Source organism: Lepidochelys olivacea (assembly GCF_965140295.1).
Source record: "Lepidochelys olivacea isolate rLepOli2 genome assembly, chromosome: 5".
Taxonomy (NCBI): domain Eukaryota; kingdom Metazoa; phylum Chordata; order Testudines; family Cheloniidae; genus Lepidochelys; species Lepidochelys olivacea.
The window spans coordinates 72934740-72954010 of record NC_140415.1 but is presented as its reverse complement, the minus strand read 5'-3'; the positions used below and the strand labels follow the sequence as shown (position 1 = coordinate 72954010).

The following is a 19271-nucleotide window of genomic DNA, read 5'->3' as shown; positions in this document are numbered from 1 at the left end:
TATTGTAAATATTGGTGTGCACCCCGCCAGCTCTACTGAGCTTGGCATTTCTACCTTCTGGCCTCCAGGAGGCAGAGGTAAAATATACAGAGCTCATATTACTAAGCTATGATTACAGAATCCAAGTCCTATTGTTCACTGAAGTATCAGGGGCAACAAAAAGGCCTAAGGGCCAGGCAGTGCTGCTCACTGGAACAAGGAGTAGCAGGATCAGAGAATCTAGGTTGTGTCACTCGCTGACCTGTGCCAGGTGTGACGAGGAAATCTGATGAGCCACGATTTCAGAATCTAGGCTGTCACTCGCTGAGTAATACCAGGAGTGACAAAGATTGAAATACCCGTGTTAAGATGTTTAAAAGAAAACCGGGTAAGCCAGTAAGCCAGAGGGAGGAATGGAGTCAGAAGGAACTCCAACCTCACCTTTTGTTAAAGAAATTACACCTTTTAAACAAATCCTTCAAAAATTTGTGCACAGTCCTTGGACTAAACAAGCCCTAGCTGATGTCTGCGCTATTTTGGACTTAGAGGATAGATTGGCTCAGTATATCCTCATATACAAACCTTCTAGTGCTGCAGAGATGCAGGACCAATTTTGTTGTTGCGGGAGGCATGTAAAGATTACATGAAGACAAGCAGTGGTAAGAAAGAGGAAAAGGCATCTTTACAGGAAAAGCTAAACCAAACGGAAAAGGGAGCAGACAATTGGACGGTGCTGGCTTCAAATACCCAGAGTCAGCTGGAAATAGTGAAAGAGGCACTCCAGGAATGCAGAGAGACAGAAAGATTCCTGGCAGACCAAGCTAAAGCCTCTGAGAAAACTGAAAGAGAGAATCATGTGCTACAAGGTATGGTAAAGAAAATTAACCTTGAAGCAGGGCAGAGCACCTGCAAATCATAGTCGTTGTGAGTCACTAATTAAGAGTGAGAGACAAAAATTGGGCTTTGCCTCTAAACAGGTAGCAGCCATTGCAACGGGTGAAGGGGGAGAAGGTACTATGTACGGCACCCCCAGGCATAATTACAAAGAGAAAAGAGTGAAAAGTTAACTCTGCAGAGGCTGGAGAGAATTAAGCTGTTAAACTTTGTGAAAATGTTAAAAAGGAAAACTGTTAGAGAAAGAAAATTTATTTGTTAGTCTCTAAGGTGCCACGAGTACTCCTTTTCTTTTTGCGAATACAGACTAACACGGCTGCTACTCTGAAACCTGTTGGAGAAAGAGAATTCTTGGTTTCTTTGCAGCCATTCTGAAAGAATTCCTTTGCAAAGGAATGTGTGTAAATAAGCCAGACAAAAATAACTATCTGATTAAAATCATTTGACTGGACAATTTCGTCAAATTTGCTAAAAGAGCATAAGGGGGTTCTATTGGAACTTCTGCCTCAAATGTATAAAGGGAATGTAAGATGTAAAAAACAGAGCAGTGTGGAAGGGACGTTAAGGAAAAGAAAATGTATATGTATCTATCTGTGTGTGTGTAAATATGTAAAGTTCTAAGGACCAGTTGGTTTTGGTTTTGTTTTAAATAATGCCACTAAAAATTCATTTGACTCTTTATTTCAAAGTTGCAAAACTGACAGACCTTTTTGCTAGACACAGGTGATTAGTGTTGATTGGCTCTGGGATTTGGCATTTAATCCTTAAGAGGTAACTCAATGCTTTACAAAATTTAAAATGTTTTAAAGTAGTGGCTACAGCAGGGCAGTCAAAATCAGGACAATAGGAAAAAATTCTGGATTCTTTTTGTTTGGTTGTTTGGTTTGTTTTTGTAACAAAATAGCAGATGAGAGCTGTAGTTAAAAAAAATAATAAGAAATTAAAAAAGACAGTGCCCCTCTGAAGCAACAGCAGGGGTGAGGTGCACAAAACAAAAAGAAGCAATGTTAGAGCCATTTTAAGACTGTGTTTCTGAGTAATCAGACTGTCACTTTGATAAAGGTATATGAAAACTCTGTAAGCACAAAAGAAATAGTTACCCCTTATGAAAAAATTGATATGGATAATGTTATAGAAGTTAAAGTATGGAAGGAATGTGCATTTTCTCGAGAACATATGTGGTGTATATTGTAGAAGGGGCAAAAGAAATGCAAACATACCACACTATCTAATTAAAATGCTATTAGGGCTCCAAAGGGAGCCACAATAGGTTGGGTTTTCTTTTTCAGATTGCTGTGTGTTTTGGAAGCAGAAGTTAAAAGTTAAAAGTAATCAAAACTCTGGTGAAAGTTGATTGTGTCCCTTTTAAGATAGAGCCTCTGAGCTGCTGATGGCTTTAAATCCAAAAGCAAGCAGGAAACGTCTGTGAAAATGCAATTTACCTAAACGATAAAGGAAGGAAAGAACTAGCTGCACAAGGGAGCTGCAGATAAAGGGCATACCTGGTCAGCAAACAAATTGTCTAAATAAAAGGCATGGTATAACAAGATAACTTTAATAAATTTAACGATAAGTACCCCTAGTAACAATGTATAGTGTGTATGATTTTTGGAAAAATCCTTTAAGGTCATATGGTAATGATGCTTTTCACTTATTACCTGTAAATAAACAAAGCTTAACACAGCAGGAAAAACATTATAAACTTGGTCTGCTGTATAAGAAGGGAAACTGAGGTACCCCACCTCAGGGATTTAATGACTAAACAGTGGGATAATTTCCCCAGAACCCTTAAAAGATAGAAGCCATTGAAACCTGGCCTGCCTATAGAACAAACATAGGAAAATATGGGGGTAATTCCTCTGTTTTGCCTGCAGTCAGTAAGGGTATTTGTAAAAGAAATATTTTAAGCAATAATCTGCCACCCCAAAAGGGGTAGAAACATGTTATTTTTGTCTTTCAGAAAATCAGGAAAAGCTGATGCCAGCTGAAGAGGAACCCAATACCATGAATCTACTGCCACAATAGAAATTGTGTTTTGTGTTCTATGTTTTGTCTTGTTGCTAGCACTGTTGTGTTTAAAGAAAAAATACTGCAGACCTGCAGGTAATTAAGAATAAATTAAGCTCTCTGTGCCAGCTACAGAACAGCCTAATACAAAAACAAAGAAAGAGATCATTGTTTGACACTTATGAATGGATGCAATACGTTTCCAGTATTGTAAAACCAGACTTGTTAATGGGAGAAATTGTTGTCAAAATTGCACACCAAACAGTCCCTGGAGGCAAAGGTATGGAAGGTTAGCCCACTCCCCATATTACACATGGGATCCTTCTGGCTACCCTGGACCTCAAGCCAGTGGGCTGGGGAGGGAGGAAAGCTATTGGACACTAGAGGTTGTACAAAATGGGCTCTTCAGAAGTGGGTGTGCCTCACCTTGCCTGTTGCCCCAGAACCTTGTAGTAAAGATACATCACTAGGATCATGTATGTGGGATGAATTGGAATCACAAACTCAAATTGCCTCACAGTACTTTCTCTTGAATAGGCTATATAGAAAGGGGGATTATGTTGGATCATATTACAGAAGTTCTGTGTTAAAATCACAAATGAGTTTGATTCCCCATAGTTTGAATTCCAGGGTATTACTAATTAAGAGGTCTCTTGGTCTCTTATTTTTACTGTTTCTCTCCCTCGCTGTGTGAAACGTGCAAGCTGCTAATTGTGTTAGTACATCCTAAGACAGAGTCTGTTCTCAAAGCAATACTTTGTAACAACAGAAACAGCACACAGAGACTCCCCACCCTTTAGTTGTATTTATCTCGCTTTGTTAACAATTGTGATTAAAATAGAGATAGAGGATGTATGTGGATGGATGCTTGGTGTGGATAATAACTGAATAATTAGGGAGGTGCCAGCCTAAGAATCCAGTGTCCATCGGCCGAAGAAGGCGTCAAGTGGAAACAACCAGAGGACACCAGGAGGGCAGCTTGGAATCTACCCAACAGCCTCAAGGATGGGAGAACCAAAGAACAACACTGAGCCGTCAGGAATGTGCCATCTGCTGATTGATTCAGCAACAGCATGATGAAGCAATTCCCATAGACTGGCATAGGAAAAAATTCCTATAAACATGGACTCTAGAAACTGAGAACTTTGGGGTCTGATTCTGCAAACCAACTTCCAGGAGCATCAGATATGCATCTGACAAGGCCCTGCTCCCTCCTTGTGTCCAAGCCACCTGGCCAGTGGCTTGGCATGAACAACTCTAAGGCTGGTAACTATGATAACCTTCCAGAATCTGTGTGTGTGTGTGTGTATGAATGACTGTGTGAATAAATACGAAATCGAATGGAATGTTATAGCTATAACTAACTGCTTACTATGATTCTTTCTGTATTCACAATAAATGTGGCATTTTGCCATTTCCCCTTTAATAAGACCCTGCTGGTTTTTATTTTATTCTGGATTCGGCTAAATCTTCAATCCAGGTCTTTCAAACATATTATAGATTTTGTGGTAGTGTTCAAAAGACCCCCTATTAGATGGAGGCCCCTTTGTGCAACCGTGGTACAAGCTCATAGGAAGACACTATGTCCTAAAGATTTCACAATTTAAGATAAAACAAGTCAAAAGAAGAGGGTAAAATAAGATTAACACAGGCTAATGTGTACATTTTATTGATTGTCTTAAAACATGAATTTCAAATTGAGATGACGTTGACCTCCTTCATGGCTACAAGATTTCAGTCTATTTCTTGTACAGTAGATCTTACAGCCACTTCAAGCTGTTCTTTCCAGCATAGCTGACCCTCTACAGATTTTCAGGCCCATATATTCAGATAGAGTCCCTAAGGCTATCAAGTATATGAAGTTCACATGACACTAAGGGCCAGAACACACTATATCAGTGTTTTATTATACTGACATCCAACTTGTATCATGCACTGGCCAGACAGACCAATCCTGTCCCACAGAACTGCTATTTGATAGTGTTATAATACTCAGTGTCCAACACAATTCAATGAGACCATACAGTGCACAGAAGGGAGGAAAGGGTTCAACTGAACCAAAACAGTAGGCAGCAGGTAGGGTGACCAGAAATAAGTGTGAAAAATCAGGACAAGAGGTAGGGGGTTTTGGGTATCTATATGACGAAGCCCTGAATATCAGGACTCTCCCTTTAAAATCAGGACATCTGGTCATCCTAGCAGCTGGTGAGTGGTCCATCTGCCACTAGTGAGGAGGGGAACCAGTGGAGGTGGTAGAGCAGCAGTGAAGGAGAAGAACCAGGGATGGACATTTCTGCCTTTATGTTTAACTGTATCTGTAATGGTGGTAGCCAGGCAAATCCAGAAGAAAGTCCTCCACAGACCTCCTAGCTGGATCAAATCCCCCTAACTGTCTCAAAAGGGCCACAATAAAAATAACTTGCCGACTGGATAAGAACCTCTGGTCTCCCAACTCCACTGTTTCTGGCAATATCCCCCTGGGTCTAAGTCTGCACCAGAACAGAACCTGACCAACGGCCTCCAAGCCAGGGTTCTGGCTACCCCACATGGGAAGAGGTTGGAGAGAACCTCATCCTCAAGAAGGATCTCTCCTTCTCCTGCTCCCACCTCCAGTGGGCTAGATCAACAAAGGTGACTTAGACTCAATGTTTCAACACTTAATTTTTAGATACTCTTCTGCCAAGTGGAATACTCAGCCCCAAGTTAGGCATGCAGGGTCCCTATATAATGCATGGGAAGAGTTAAGCACCCTAGATGCAATTCAAAGAAGCCAGCAAGCTGAGCAGGGAGCTGCCTAAGTTAGTCAGTAAAGAATGCTGAGGAAAGGAGCAGGGCATAAACCCCACTCCCACAGGGAGTTAGGTGCCTAACAGGAAACACCTAACTCTGCTTCATATTCAACATGAACCCTCTCCTGGAGTTGGGCGCTAAGCCAGATCAGCACTTTCTTGCAAAACACTGAGGTGGTGGTGATGGTGGTGCCCCTTTATACCCAATAGTTCAGTGGTTAGTGCACTCACCCAGCACATAGGAGACCCAAGCTGAAATCCCCACACTGTCTGTTGTGGAGAAAGTCCTTGAACCCAGGTCTCCCTTCTCCCAGGCAAGTGTCCTAACCTCTGAGTTATAGGGTATTCTGGGGTGGGTCTCAATCTTTCCTGTTGAGGCTGTTCCACTTTGCATAAAATACTTAAATAAGCATTGGGCCAGAGAAAGAATGACTACAGACCAGCAGTTAGGACAATCTCCTAGGAGACCAAGGTTCCAGTCTCTACTCCAATGAATATTTAAATATTTTATACAAATTAGAACAGCTTCAACAGAAACACCCACCCATGGTCCAGCAGTTAGAGCACTCACCTGGGAGGAAGGAGAACTGGGTTGAACCCCCTGCTTCACATCAGCATCTGGAACAAGATGTGGTTCTTGCCCCACAAAGCAATGAAGATAACCTTTTCATAGATCCAGGAAGATATGCAAAGTATAGTAATCAAAAACATCAGTACACAGGCTCCGAAAAGTAGAATGCTCCCCTCAAAAAATGCCTCTAGTGCTCATGTTTGAGCCAGTAGGATTTGAGGAGGTGGTTGATATACAGCTGACATGACCCCAAAGCAGTGGAATATACAAAGTTGACCAGACAGACCACTTCCTGCTACTGTCCCATGTTGCAGAAGACTCTTTTCAGTAATTCAATTACCTTAGATGTGTGTGTGTGTTTGGGGGGCAGGGGCAGGAGGAAGTGTCCAGGCTAGCACTATATCAATGAACTTCCTATGGACTTAAATGGACAAATGTGCAAAGAACCATCAATAAGAGAATTTGGGTATAGGGGCACGGCACTTCCCACCAATAGGACAGTTCCACCAGTGGAACCTTCTAATGTAGACAAGCCTTTAGATCCCAAAGTGAGTCTAAGCAAAGGCCGGGCTATAAAATTCAGGCCCCTGGTCTAAACATCAAGATATGTTTGTGTGAATGTATTGGAAACTAATCACCATCATGCAATTTAACACCCTATATTTAAATATTTGTGTCACCAAACTAGATAACTATTTTGACTTGACAAAGTAGTTATCTAATTTAGGTGAGAAAATGATTGACAGTCAGGATTAATAAACATTCCTCTTGTATTTTTATTTAGAAATATACAAATGCCTGAAAGTGACTTTGAACAGCAAAAGGAGAACACCACAAATGTTCAGTCTTCTTAGTTCCAAAATTCCATCTCTCAATAACACAGCTTCTTCAGTGGTAAAGACTGAAGACACTTAGATCTAGTAGAAGACTCTGCTGGAAGTTTTTGCCTATATCAACTTGTATTGCTATTTATTGCAGAGGTGTTTACAAACCCCTCCACAGACCATACCACAATTATTATTACTGCATGTCAAAAACCGATAGGATGAGCATTTACAAATCTTTAACTATTCACTATTACTTGATTTTCTATCTCTCATGTTAAAGTGGCCTTATAAACCATTGGGAAGCATATTATTATTAATATACTATAACACTGACCTTACAGATGTATGAATTAGAGGTTTTAACTCCTTTGCATCCTCATGTCACAACGACTATTGTGGTACCCATCAGGTTTCTCAAGACCCTCCCCTACTTATACTCGTAGCTTCTTTATGGCACAACCCAAATTTTACCTATGATCTTGGTACTCAAGCCATTACTCATTTTTTATTTTGTCCTGCTTGAGGCTTGAGTCCAGTTTTCCCACTGAGACACAAATAGTGAATACCTGGAACTAATAGCCATAAAGAGAGATCAAGAGAGGAAGAGGTCTTGCTACTTCCATGGAAAAATGAAAAAAATCTGTCCAGGAAACAATAAAAGCAAGACCACTGGACCAGTAAATTGTCTTCTCACTAGAGGCAGAATTTCTAGTAAATTATAAGATAAACAGAATTTAGCTTCTAGTGTCCTTTCTCTATCAGCACTGAATTACCCTCGTTTTGTAGGGATTAGCGGAGATGGCATGCTCAAAAAAAAAAAAAAAAAATGGAACACTCATCCTGATGTCCAAAGCTGGCTCTAAACTCCATTTGCATCATTGGCCCATAAATTGAGATGAAAGATGTAGACAACTGCAGGAAGTGTGGTCATTATGGAAATTACTACCCATTCCTGATTCAAAATATTTTACGCTGTGCTTTAAAACATCTTGGTTCAGAAAAAACTCAACTTCTTCCATACCTAACTAAGAAGAATTCAATACATTTACTAAATTCGTTTTACATTCTGTATAATATACTTCATTTTTAAAATGTGTTTTTCCACTCACTGTAGTATTTACATTGAATTTGGTCAAATAGTATTTTTACTAAGATCATCTACTCTATATACAAGGGCTAATGATTTGAAGACATCACAAAGCTAAAACTGAAACAACTTTATTCCAGAAATTCCTTATTTCTAATTTCAAAACACTAAACAGTTAAATGTATAATATGAAACTATGGTCATTGTTAGTAAAATTTAACAAGTGAAAACGTAATTACAACAATGTACAGTAGAATCTAATTGCAGGTGATCTCAAACCAAGTGTGTCAAATCTATATACGAAAAACTTAAGAATAAAAATCCATGCACAATATCTTAGTTGATGTACTGTACCAATGTTCCCACAGATAAAACAGAAGGATTTTCTTATTTCACTCTCTTTTCCCTGATGTTAAGGCCACTCATGATTTTTTTTCTCTTGTTAGTGTTTTAAAGTATAGAACTCCAGTCCTTTCCAAAGTTTTTAAGATTACATATCTTCCCTAAACAATAATGAGTGTTAAAAGGGAAAGTATGTTATCTATTCTACTTAAAGTTCAGTGAAAGTTATCACTGAACTGCTAGCCTTCTATCTTCCCCATCAAAGCAGTGCAGGAACTTCATGTATATCCTAAAAAGTCAAGTAACACAGTATGGGTCCCTATGTACATGTACAACAATACAAAAGCATATGTGCAGGTCGGCGAAGAGAGCAATTGGAAAATTAGGTCTTCAACAAAAGATGCTACTTGCTAGAACCCAAGGTTTTTGCCTTTGGCTTCAGCCTTTGAAAAAGCTTATTGACTTGCTGTACAGATGAGAAATAAGAAACAATGAGAGAAGTATCCATTTTACGAAGAGGGAATTATGAGTACACACATTAAAAAGATAGTGGGGACTGGAAACTCGCTCTGGAACAACCTTCAGGCAAGGGAGAGCCTTCCTTCTCTTTCCATTCATGCTGCAAATTTAAATGCAATTTTTATTTAGCTAGGAGGTGCACCGTCTGCCCCCATCAGTTGTCGGCATATATCCTGCTCTACTCCAATAATAAAAGTAGCCTTGAGCATCTAAGTTGAGAAATCTTCAACAACTACATCTGGAAAATATTGTTCTCAAGAACTAAACGATAAAATGTGAAATTCTAAGACTAATTAACATTACACTGGTTGCTCCCAAACCTTCTGCTGCATTGGGCTGCTCTGAAAGGAAAGGGTCTATTTAACTGCCTACTGTACTATTTAAAACCCACCAGCAACTTCAGCCTGCTCCATTGTTGTAAACTTAATATTTAAAGTTTCAAAATTGTTTAGATATAAATTGCAGACTGAATGTCACACAAATAAAACATACATCATTTTTCATTCAGTCAAAACCACACTAGCAAAATGATGTTATCACACTTATTACTGTGAGCTTACTGAAACCCTGCTCCATTTTATTTTTATTATGCCAAGTTTAGAGAAATGGTATCAATTCCAACAGCCCATTTCACTACATGGCTTTTCCCCCTTCTATTTGTGTAGGTGCTGAGCAGTGCTGGTTCTAGTGGTTATAAAACAGATGTGTCTCAGCAGCCAGAACTGTAAAATTCAAGGAGAAAAAGGTTAAAAAAATTAAAACAAATCTATACTTTCTCCAGCAAAATTCATCAGCAGCTATTTTCTCTGATAGTTACCATTAAAACTGGTGAAAACACATAGTATAAAGACCAGGAAAAGTTTACTGATGATCTACCACAAGAAAAATATGACTTTACATGTCAATATAATACCTCAAGCGTGTTACTGTAAATTGTCAATCAATCAGTTGTGTTTTTCTCTCCTAAAGAAATACGATCCCAAAGCTGTAGCAACTGTTCTCCAACCTGTGGTTCCAATTCCTGCAGACCAGAAGAAAGAAAACTTAAATGACACATTTAATGCTAAGAGGCATGTTACAGGATGGCCACAACACAAAGAAGACAGTTACAGCAATGGAGGTACAATAGAAAAGTTGAGCATACAACCTAGCCTGGCTCAGCCAAAAAAGCAAAGGTAAAATGGTAAAGTGTCCATTGGCTGTATTCTCAGAATTTTGAGATAAAATGATTCAAACTGTTTATACGTTTCCTCCATGACTTTTCCTAGAACAGTGGTCAGGGCTCTTTCCTGGTAGACCTGCTACAGAACTCTAACACTCTCACACAACATTAGTTTATACAAAAGAACACCCTAAGCACAACTAAAAAAAAAGAACACAGATGTAAAGAGTTAGAGTCCTTATGCTCCACTCCGTTCAAGAACAGTTCAGCTGAGTGGAGAGTGGGGCATACGGATTTGGTTACAGTTCACTAATTTGTGCTACTAGACTCCAGTGCAAGTCAGGGTTGCACAGAAGCAACCTCATTTAGGACATTGGCATAAGGATTTGTAGAGGATTGGGCACAGTAGAGCTCCATTCTGCCACATTCCTTCCCCTCCCCATCCCATCCCGCTGACATAATTCACCCTCAGAACTAGGGGTAGCTGCGCACAGGAGGTAGCAAAGTTGCCTCCGCAAGTCTTCGGTCAGTGGCGAGTTTCCCTGCACAGGGGGAATTCTCCACAAACTATCCCAAGTCCATATCTCGCTTATGGACACAAAAACATCTTTGGGCTGAGACAAAAGTTCAGGCTCTCTCAATCCTGTTTACTGCCTGTATTGCTATGTGGACCCTAGAAGCATCCCATATGCGTTGTAAAAACCTGAGCATAAAGTGGTTTGACTTCACATCAAATGTGACAGACTTGCGAAGATCTGGCTTTCCTTCAATTGCTCATTATATTCAAAAGCAGCATTGCATGCCCTTTGGCCACATTGTCAGGATGGACAAAAACACCCCAGCACACTATGCTCTCAAATCCTCCATCAACTCGTGAAGGGGTGCATGCCTTGATACTACACATGGGGCCATCCCAGAGATTCATGGATTCGCAGGATTGAGCCAGATCTGGAAACTTCATTACATAATGCCTGGGGAGACGCCATCAACTGCAGTCACTCTGGCTGGTAAAATGGTCCCCAGCAGACTATGTGTGTTTGATACCTCTAGCCGCATGTGGCCTCAGTCTGGAGAACTGGGCCCAGAGAGAATCAAACCCCACCCACCAACTCTCTTTCAAAATAGTGATACAGTCTCCTAAAACTATACAAAAAACTCAAGGTCTCAGCTTTGAATCTTTTTGGGTAAGAGGAACTTTTGCTATCATTGCTGACAAATCTGAGTATGGCTGGAAATGCATCTCAAGTTGTGGTCCTCTTAAACACTGTGAAAAGCAAGTTAGTTTCCAATTAAATGAGGTTCTCTTGGACATGGGAAAACCTACTGTGTTGTTTTCAAATTAAACAAAAAGTTGGCTGGATTTGATGAGCCTATTTACTCTGTATAAAAAACAACAACCCCAATTTAGAACAAGATTCAACCAAGCAGCACAGAAAGGCAAGGCAAAACAGTGCAGGAGAAGGAGTAATTCCAGAGGATTTCTGACTACCATCTTAGCAATAGAGTGTTGATGAACACCACAAAACTATTATCTCTTTAGGACAGATGAGTTTCTAGAGCATAAGGACCTACATTTTTTTTTTCTTTTAAGTAAATTGCCATGTAGATACTACAACTGACACAAAAACTTACAGGCTTTCGGAGGGCAGCATTATATGACAATTTTAATGTACAATATATCTGGATAAAGTCACAGCTAATCAATTTCTAAAAAAATCTGAGGTGCTAAAAATTCTCTCCAAGTCCATTCCCACAGTTCATGAAGTAATCAAACTACCTGCCAATTCCTTTTTGACATTATCATTGTTTAAAATATTATAGTCAAGCATGTAACAAAGTGTTCAAAAGACCTATATTCTATGATTTTCTTCCCTTTCATAAATATTCAGTAAAAAGTACATTTATATTCCATTTCATGCAAGAAGATACACTGACTTGATTGGTTTAGACACATTTCTTTTAACAAAAAAACCGGAGGCTTTACAGCATGTATCATTCACTGTGAGATGGTGTTCTCTATAGTTTTTAAATACATGGGTTAAACACATTGGGAATGATAAATGAGTATTGCTTCTGCAATACCATGTCTTCTGCTCTATACTGAAGATTTCAACCTTCTTTTGAAGAGATGCTCCTCCTTCTTACCTAGCAAAGCCTTTAGTAAATTAGTGGTAACACAACCCAGCATGCCAATAACCTGAATTGAAGTTTACCAGATAGGAAAGATAAGAGTGAGCAGAAGCTTAAAAATCATAAAAGAAAAAAACCCATGCATTAAGATTATTATATAAAATGGAGAGTAATGAAACCACAAAAATCACCCCAGCAATATCCTTTTAAATACACTGTATATTCAACACTGAGCAGTGTAAACATATTTCAAATGAAAATAAATGCTACCTGGCCATCCCTGCTTATTTGTACTTTCTTATTATCATTCCAAGGGTTGAGTAAGTGGTGTGCAAACTGAAAGGGAAGACTTTCTTTCCGGATCCACTCCACCTTAAACACTCCTCCCAAGCCTGTAGAGCCCCAGTCCTGACTTTTCTCACGTCCTATTTCTGAAGACATTCTAGCAAAACCCTGTGGGAAAATTTAAAATAAAACATATATTTAATTGAAAGACATAAAGCTAATCAGATTGTATATAATCAAATAATACCCTTCCATCTTGGAATAAAATAATCATTTGTATTACATTGACATTCTTGGATTAAAGGTACAAAGTACTTCACTCAAACATCAATCCTTCACCTCACCCCCAAGAGGCACACAAGTATATTTTACTCCTTTTCCAGATGAGAAACAGAGGTATAGAAAATTTAAGTAGAGGAATGAAATTTTTCCATATGCAATTCATGTCCCTTGGTGCATATGAATGGGATTTTTGGATCGGAATCGCCAATTTGTATACTGGGGTATTAGAATTTTCATATTTAATGAAGCTGAACAACAACTCAATGTACTTGAACACCTCATCCAGCACGATTTTTCTTTCCTTGTTCAAAGACAGAAATAATCAACAAGATATATAAATGTATGAGAAGTATTTAATGATCTTCAAAAGTATAAAAAAAATCTAGTTACAAAACTCTGTTCCATGTACTGGAATGCAATTAGACCGAAACATGCAAAACAGAGCAAATTTAAAATTAGAAGGAATACTTGTTCAGCAGAGACTAGTTTTTGTAATCTATCTTGAAAATTTCAATGGTGACAACTGAAACTAATCGCAACTTCACTTCAGTTTTTTCACCTAAATGCCTGATGTAATATATTAAACAGGGAGTCTAACTCTGATGTGGAATTTTTTCCCCCCAAGGTCTTGATAATTTAAACAAGAAAAATACTGACTAAAATTTTATTATCTTGTATATTGAAATGCAAACAAAGTCAAAAGTATAGTAAAGCAATAAAGTACATGGCAATAATATTTTAATTTTCCAGTTGATTTATGTTTATATCTAGAACATCTGATCACTGAACTAAAAATCAGTTGTCTAGGTGCAAGTGATCACGACCTAATTACATTTGTAATTTACAAACAAAACACAGTCCCGACCAAGAAGCTCAATCTATATAGTTTATCCAAGAGAAGATTAAAATGTTACTTCATCATGGTCTACAAGTACCTGCATGAGGCAATTTCTGACCACAAGAGGCTCTAATCTGGCAAAGACATAACAAGATCCAATAGCTACAAGGTGAAGCCAGACAAATTCAGACTAGAAATAAGGCACAAGCTTTTAAGATCCATGTTAATTAATAACTGGAACAACCAGAGATGTGGTGGATTCTTCATCACTTGAAGTCTTTAAAACAGCCCCATGACTGTTAGAGAAGGTTGCCATAATAAGATGACAAATGTACATTATTACATATATTTTTAGCAGTCAGAGAAAGAAAAGAATGAGGATACCCTTAATTATTTTCCCGCTTTGTTTTTAATTCCAGAGAACTCATGGAGGACACAAACATTACTCTAAGACTGAACTGCATCCAGAGCGCCTCGGCTTTTCATTGACTTTCCTGCATTAGTTAGGGGAGACCCCAGAGGGATATGAAATGTTCTTTCTCCATCACTACTTATTAAAACAGTTGTAAAGATTTCAAATCATAAGCAAAACTCCCGTTCTGTGCATGGTAATTTGTTGCACTGATATGAGACCACCAGAATGAGCTAATTTTAAATGTTAATTTAAGACTCACCTGAAAATGTCCTGATCCTTGAACTGAAAATACCAAGTAAACCATGCTGCTTTCCCAAAAGGCTCTATTTAGTTTTCGTTCATTACTTGGAGTCGTAGACCAGATGCCTTTTTGTTGAGAAATATCAAGGTTTCTCAAGTTGCTGCTCTTCATAATGAAGTATCGAATTGGCATATTTGGTCTGGGTGAAGGAGACTTGGATCCCTGCAAAAATGAAGCAAATTGCATTTCTAATATTTGAACAAAGCAAAAATCCCCTGCTTAGCCTCTTTTCACTAAGTTCTAGCAGAATTATAGTCTTGCAGAAAGACGAATTTCTTACTACACCAGTGAAAACAGGATAGGTTTGTTTCCCATCATGTAAAAATCAAGGAGGCCACCAAGCATAAGTAACACCTGTAACTCCTTCATCCACAGACTCTGTTCCAGTTGACAGCCTCCAAAGCAGAAATTTCAAGTGTAGTTAATAACTTTCAATTTTAACAAGCAAGTGACAAGAAATGACAACTGAAACTAGCTATCTGACTAATAGCAATTGAAGGACAGGTGTTGGTACAAGTCTGCAGACAGGCACGGCCATGTAAGAAATTTCCATTTCTGCAGATCAATTGCCACCAACTCAGATTATGAGAAATGAGTAACATTATCCAAAATAACAAGGAGAAGAAGAAAATGGTAATAGCCAAACATCCCATTTGAGATTAACAAATTAATTTTTGGCATATTTTCCAAAGCTATTAATTTAGGGAACAGTATAACTGGGAGAATAGTTCAAAGAAGGATAGCCCTAAGCACTCTGCAGTAATTAGAAATTGACAGCTCTTTTGGTAAAGCAGGCTACAGTCTATGATAGGATTAAGGTAAATTATTAATGTCCTTGTCACACCCAGGAAATGCAAAGTTTTTTCCCCTCCGTATTATAGGGTTAGGAAAAAAAAAATCAAGAGATCAAGAGTCAAAGAATTAAATAAGGAATCAATTAAACCTGCTAGAGACAGAAGAATTGGGGGGGAAGATAGACAGATTGTTATAAAAAAGGAGCAAACAGAGCAGATCCAGACATATCAGCCTCCTGCACTAACCTATTTATTGAAATGCAAGAAGCAGACTGGATCAGTATCTATGGAAATACTGTGAGAAAGGGGAAGAGAGACGGTGACTGAAGGCATACTATACTCCCTACGTATGTGAGTGGAACTGAACTCAACCAGTCCACTGAAATACTTCCTCTTGTGGAGTGCACATAGCTATCACAGTGAAGCTACAAGACATAATGCAAGTGCCACAAAATTGAGAACCAGAGAGTGTGGCCCTGATGCACGTTATTAAAGGAAGTGGTGGGGAACAGACTCTCAAACAAAAGCTACAATAGCAGGAGAAGTCCAGGTGCTAAATCTCAGTCTATTAAGAAATTGCACACCAACTTCATTGGCGATCACGCCAATTTGATACTTTTTCTAAAAATATCGGCTAGAAAAGTTATGAAAAAATATTTTCACCTGACAAGCAAAAGATTTGAGTGGACTTATGAAATAGTGGCTAAATTCTGATTTAGGAAAATTTTTGCAATTAAGAAGTTTGCATTTTTCAGATACATTAAACAGATACCGAAGAATACAGTGTAACTGTAGGTGGAAAGCCCTATCTCCTATAACAGTAAGGGAAATGAACATGAGGGAAGACAAAATGGAAAAGACCCAAAGAAAAGGGGAGAATGAGTAAGAGGTATTCAATGTAGCAAAAGGAAATTTCAGTTAAAACATACAGTTGTACAATTGCTGACCAATTTACAGTCCAAAAATGTTAATACTCAGCTGTGAACTAGAATGCAAGATTATTCTTTATGAAAATGGCAGCTGAATTCTCCTAATGCATTTTATATGGCTTTCAAATTGTGGCAAGCACTATATTAGTCTAGGGATATTATACCCATCATCCCAATTTGAGTGATTAGATACCTCTTTTTAGATCTCTGCCTTTCTATGTATGCTTGGTACCTAAAGGTAATCTCAGATTCAGACAATTTACTACCAAGGCAGATTATAGACGCATGCTAGTATACCTCCATAGTAAGGCTGCACCAAAATTTTCCCATTAAAGGGACCTTTTTACATTGGAAAGATGAAAAGGCCTATTAGGTCATGCTACTAATTAATTTGATAATCTGATTGCTAAATAATTAAGCGCATGACATTTAATGATTTTCATACATTATTCTAAAACCATGAGGATAAAGCAAGGTGAATTTAATTCAGTAGTAATGTATGTGTGTAAATAAGAAAGATACATATTCTTGCACACATATGTAGCAACATGCTCTGTATGCTGCATGCCAAAAGCTTTCCAATTCATCACACTATGAAGAATTCCTCTGATAATAAATTTTGTTGTGTTCAAACCATAGTACTAAGGGTATTATTGTAGAGTGTAAGCTCTTAGGGGCATGAACTCCTTTACATTTGTATAGCACTTTATACATTGGGACCAGGAGCCTCGATTAGGGTCCACTGTTCTTTTTACCTCTGAAGAATGTCAGCAAGATTACTTCAGATATTCTACAGTTGAACATTTATGAATAAAATGATACTTTACCTTTCCAGATGATGGAGGAGAAGGACTGGCACATGGGCTGGGATAACTACTACTGTCTGTGGATTTCACAGATGACTGATCTGACCTGTCATCTGAACTTCGTTTAGAATGCAAGATACCTCTTTCTTTGTATTTCTGTGGCGGGTGAAATGCTGGAGATGTAGATTTCATTAGGACTCTGAGGGAGGATAGGTGAAGATATAAAACTGTTCAAAATAACAAATGGTTGGTACAAACAGCAATCATAGCAAAAAAAAAATTTAAAGCTTCAAGAGTCTTCAGAATGACTACATGCATTACATTTCTTAAACAGGTTAAACAATTTTCAGTTAACTTTAAATACCAGTTATTTGTTTTTGGAGGATGGGGCTTCTGCTCCTTCTTTCCAGAGACAAATTTGGTGGAGAGGGTGCACTGGCAGCAAGCTGCCCCCTCAGAGGACAGACATATTTGGAAATATATAGTATTCTGTCATACCCACTCATGCTTCTTAGGACAGCAAGATCTTTCAGTTGATCTTCCTTCCTAATGATGCATGAGACAGATCGCTCACTTCCCTACCCCTCAATCAATCTGGTTCTGAATTTAAGTGTCACGCTGTTTGACAATTAAGAAATGATTTTGGTGTTTTTGGTTTTTTTTTTTGTAAAGTTAGAACATTTTACTTTTGAGGGGACTTGACATTATGGACACACAAAGCATGGTGGGAGACCACTGCAAAAAGCAATTTTTAATGCCATCACAATATATCATATGTACAGCTCTGCTAGGTGCCTAACGAAAACTGTCGTACCACACAGCAGAGTTAGGTGTTTTATTATTGAAGTTTACATTTCTTAGTATTAGACTTGCATTTAGTAGACACTAAACCTCAGACCAACTATTTTTAAAAAGGCCTTTGAAAAGAAAAGTGCTTGTTTCTACACAATAGACCTATGCCTAGCATCATGATCCATAGGCATCATGCAAGGTTTAAACAACTGTATGACAAATTTGAAATTTATCATGGTATAATTAAAAACATCTGTTTCTATCCATATCTTTGTAGAATCCTCTAGAGGAATGGAACCTATAGAACAGCCATAAACCTACCAAAACAACAATAAGAATTTACTTCATATCTAGTTGAGGCATGACTTTGATTTCAATCTGGTCACCTTTGTATTGTAAAAATAGTTATTGGTCTATTTTCTCCACCATGCTCCCTGAAATATAACCTGAAAGAATTCAAGGTACCTTGGAAATACATAAATAAAATTAAGTAACATTTTCTTCAAAGTATAAAAATGATTACACCAGTAAATTTGATAACTTGCTCCTGTCTCAACAGGGCATGGCTTTTCATAGTGCCATTTATGAGTAGATTGGAGGAAAGAGATAAATGAAAACAAAGTGGGGACTGAAGAATTAAAATGGAATAGCAAAAGTGTGAGGAGGAGAAAAAGGTGAGTAGGCACAGGTGGAATAAGAAAGTGAGACCCGCACAGAATGACCAATTTTCACTTTGTGAGTAGTCGCCTGTGAAAAGTGAAATTTTCTGTTGAATACACACATTTGAACCAGACTTGCTTTTCACAGTTTGTCCCATTGAAAACTGTACTATTTCACTCTACTCAACCATCACTGTCATGATTTTGCCACAAACGGAAATACAGGTAGCACTCCTCCACCTAAAAAAATTACCACTAATTTCTACCAACTTACTTTTCAGCATTAGAAGAGTCATCAGAGAATTCTGTTTCTGCTGAGCTTTTCCTACTGCTATTTGATCTCCAAGAAGATGCTAAGGGAAGTTCTTCAGAAGACATAGGTCTTGGTCTTTGCCCAATTCCTGAAGGTTGCTGTAAGCCTGCAGACTGCTCTTCAGTGCTTAAAACAGCTATGATTGCTCTTATAGTTGCTTCATCAACTTGAGACCAAGGTTTAGAAGGAGCTCGCATGCGGCGCAGAAATAAACTATGCCATTTCTGTCTGAGTTGCAGCAGCAGACTGGCAGCCTGTAATGAATTTCACCTCTGTTAAAAAGGACCGATTGCAGATAGAGGACCCCCACACCCCCTCAATATACAAAGCGGCAATATATGACATTCTAGAGAGAAAAACGTCCAAAAGTGGCATACATAATTTCTGAGTAAAACTGAAAATCAGTTTTAAAACTACTATCCTATCACATTGTCTTGTTTTCTGCATACACTTCTCCAACTTTTTTCCGAAATAATTTTAAAACCACTTTTATGTTGCTTCTCCATCTAATCTTTCCCATGACTTTGCTTGTGAAATTCTATTTCCTGAC

At 38.3% G+C, this 19271-nt stretch overlaps 1 protein-coding gene and 1 long non-coding RNA gene across 4 annotated transcripts in view; one reads left to right on the top strand and one right to left on the bottom strand.

Annotated features, from left to right (window-relative positions):
• The first annotated feature begins 487 nt into the window (after positions 1 to 487).
• On the top strand, positions 488 to 4309 carry LOC311520546. Its single transcript, XR_014711638.1, has 2 exons — positions 488 to 845; positions 2834 to 4309. It is a non-coding gene; the product is annotated as an uncharacterized lncRNA (long non-coding RNA).
• Positions 4310 to 7011: 2702 nt separating this feature from the next.
• YTHDC2 (YTH N6-methyladenosine RNA binding protein C2) overlaps positions 7012 to 19271 on the bottom strand; it is a 51340-nt gene continuing 39080 nt past the window's right edge. For 2 of the 3 annotated variants that reach the window (XM_084627849.1, XM_084627851.1), the window contains 6 exons: positions 18683 to 18975; positions 16979 to 17156; positions 14387 to 14590; positions 12578 to 12760; positions 9929 to 10036; positions 7012 to 9737 (listed from right to left, as the gene is read on the bottom strand). In XM_084627849.1, coding sequence (XP_084483975.1) covers positions 9956 to 10036; positions 12578 to 12760; positions 14387 to 14590; positions 16979 to 17156; positions 18683 to 18975 — 939 coding nt within the window. In that variant the 3' untranslated portion in view covers positions 7012 to 9737; positions 9929 to 9955. The remainder of the gene's footprint in view (positions 9738 to 9928; positions 10037 to 12577; positions 12761 to 14386; positions 14591 to 16978; positions 17157 to 18682; positions 18976 to 19271) is intronic. The other variant, XM_084627850.1, reaches the window with a different exon arrangement.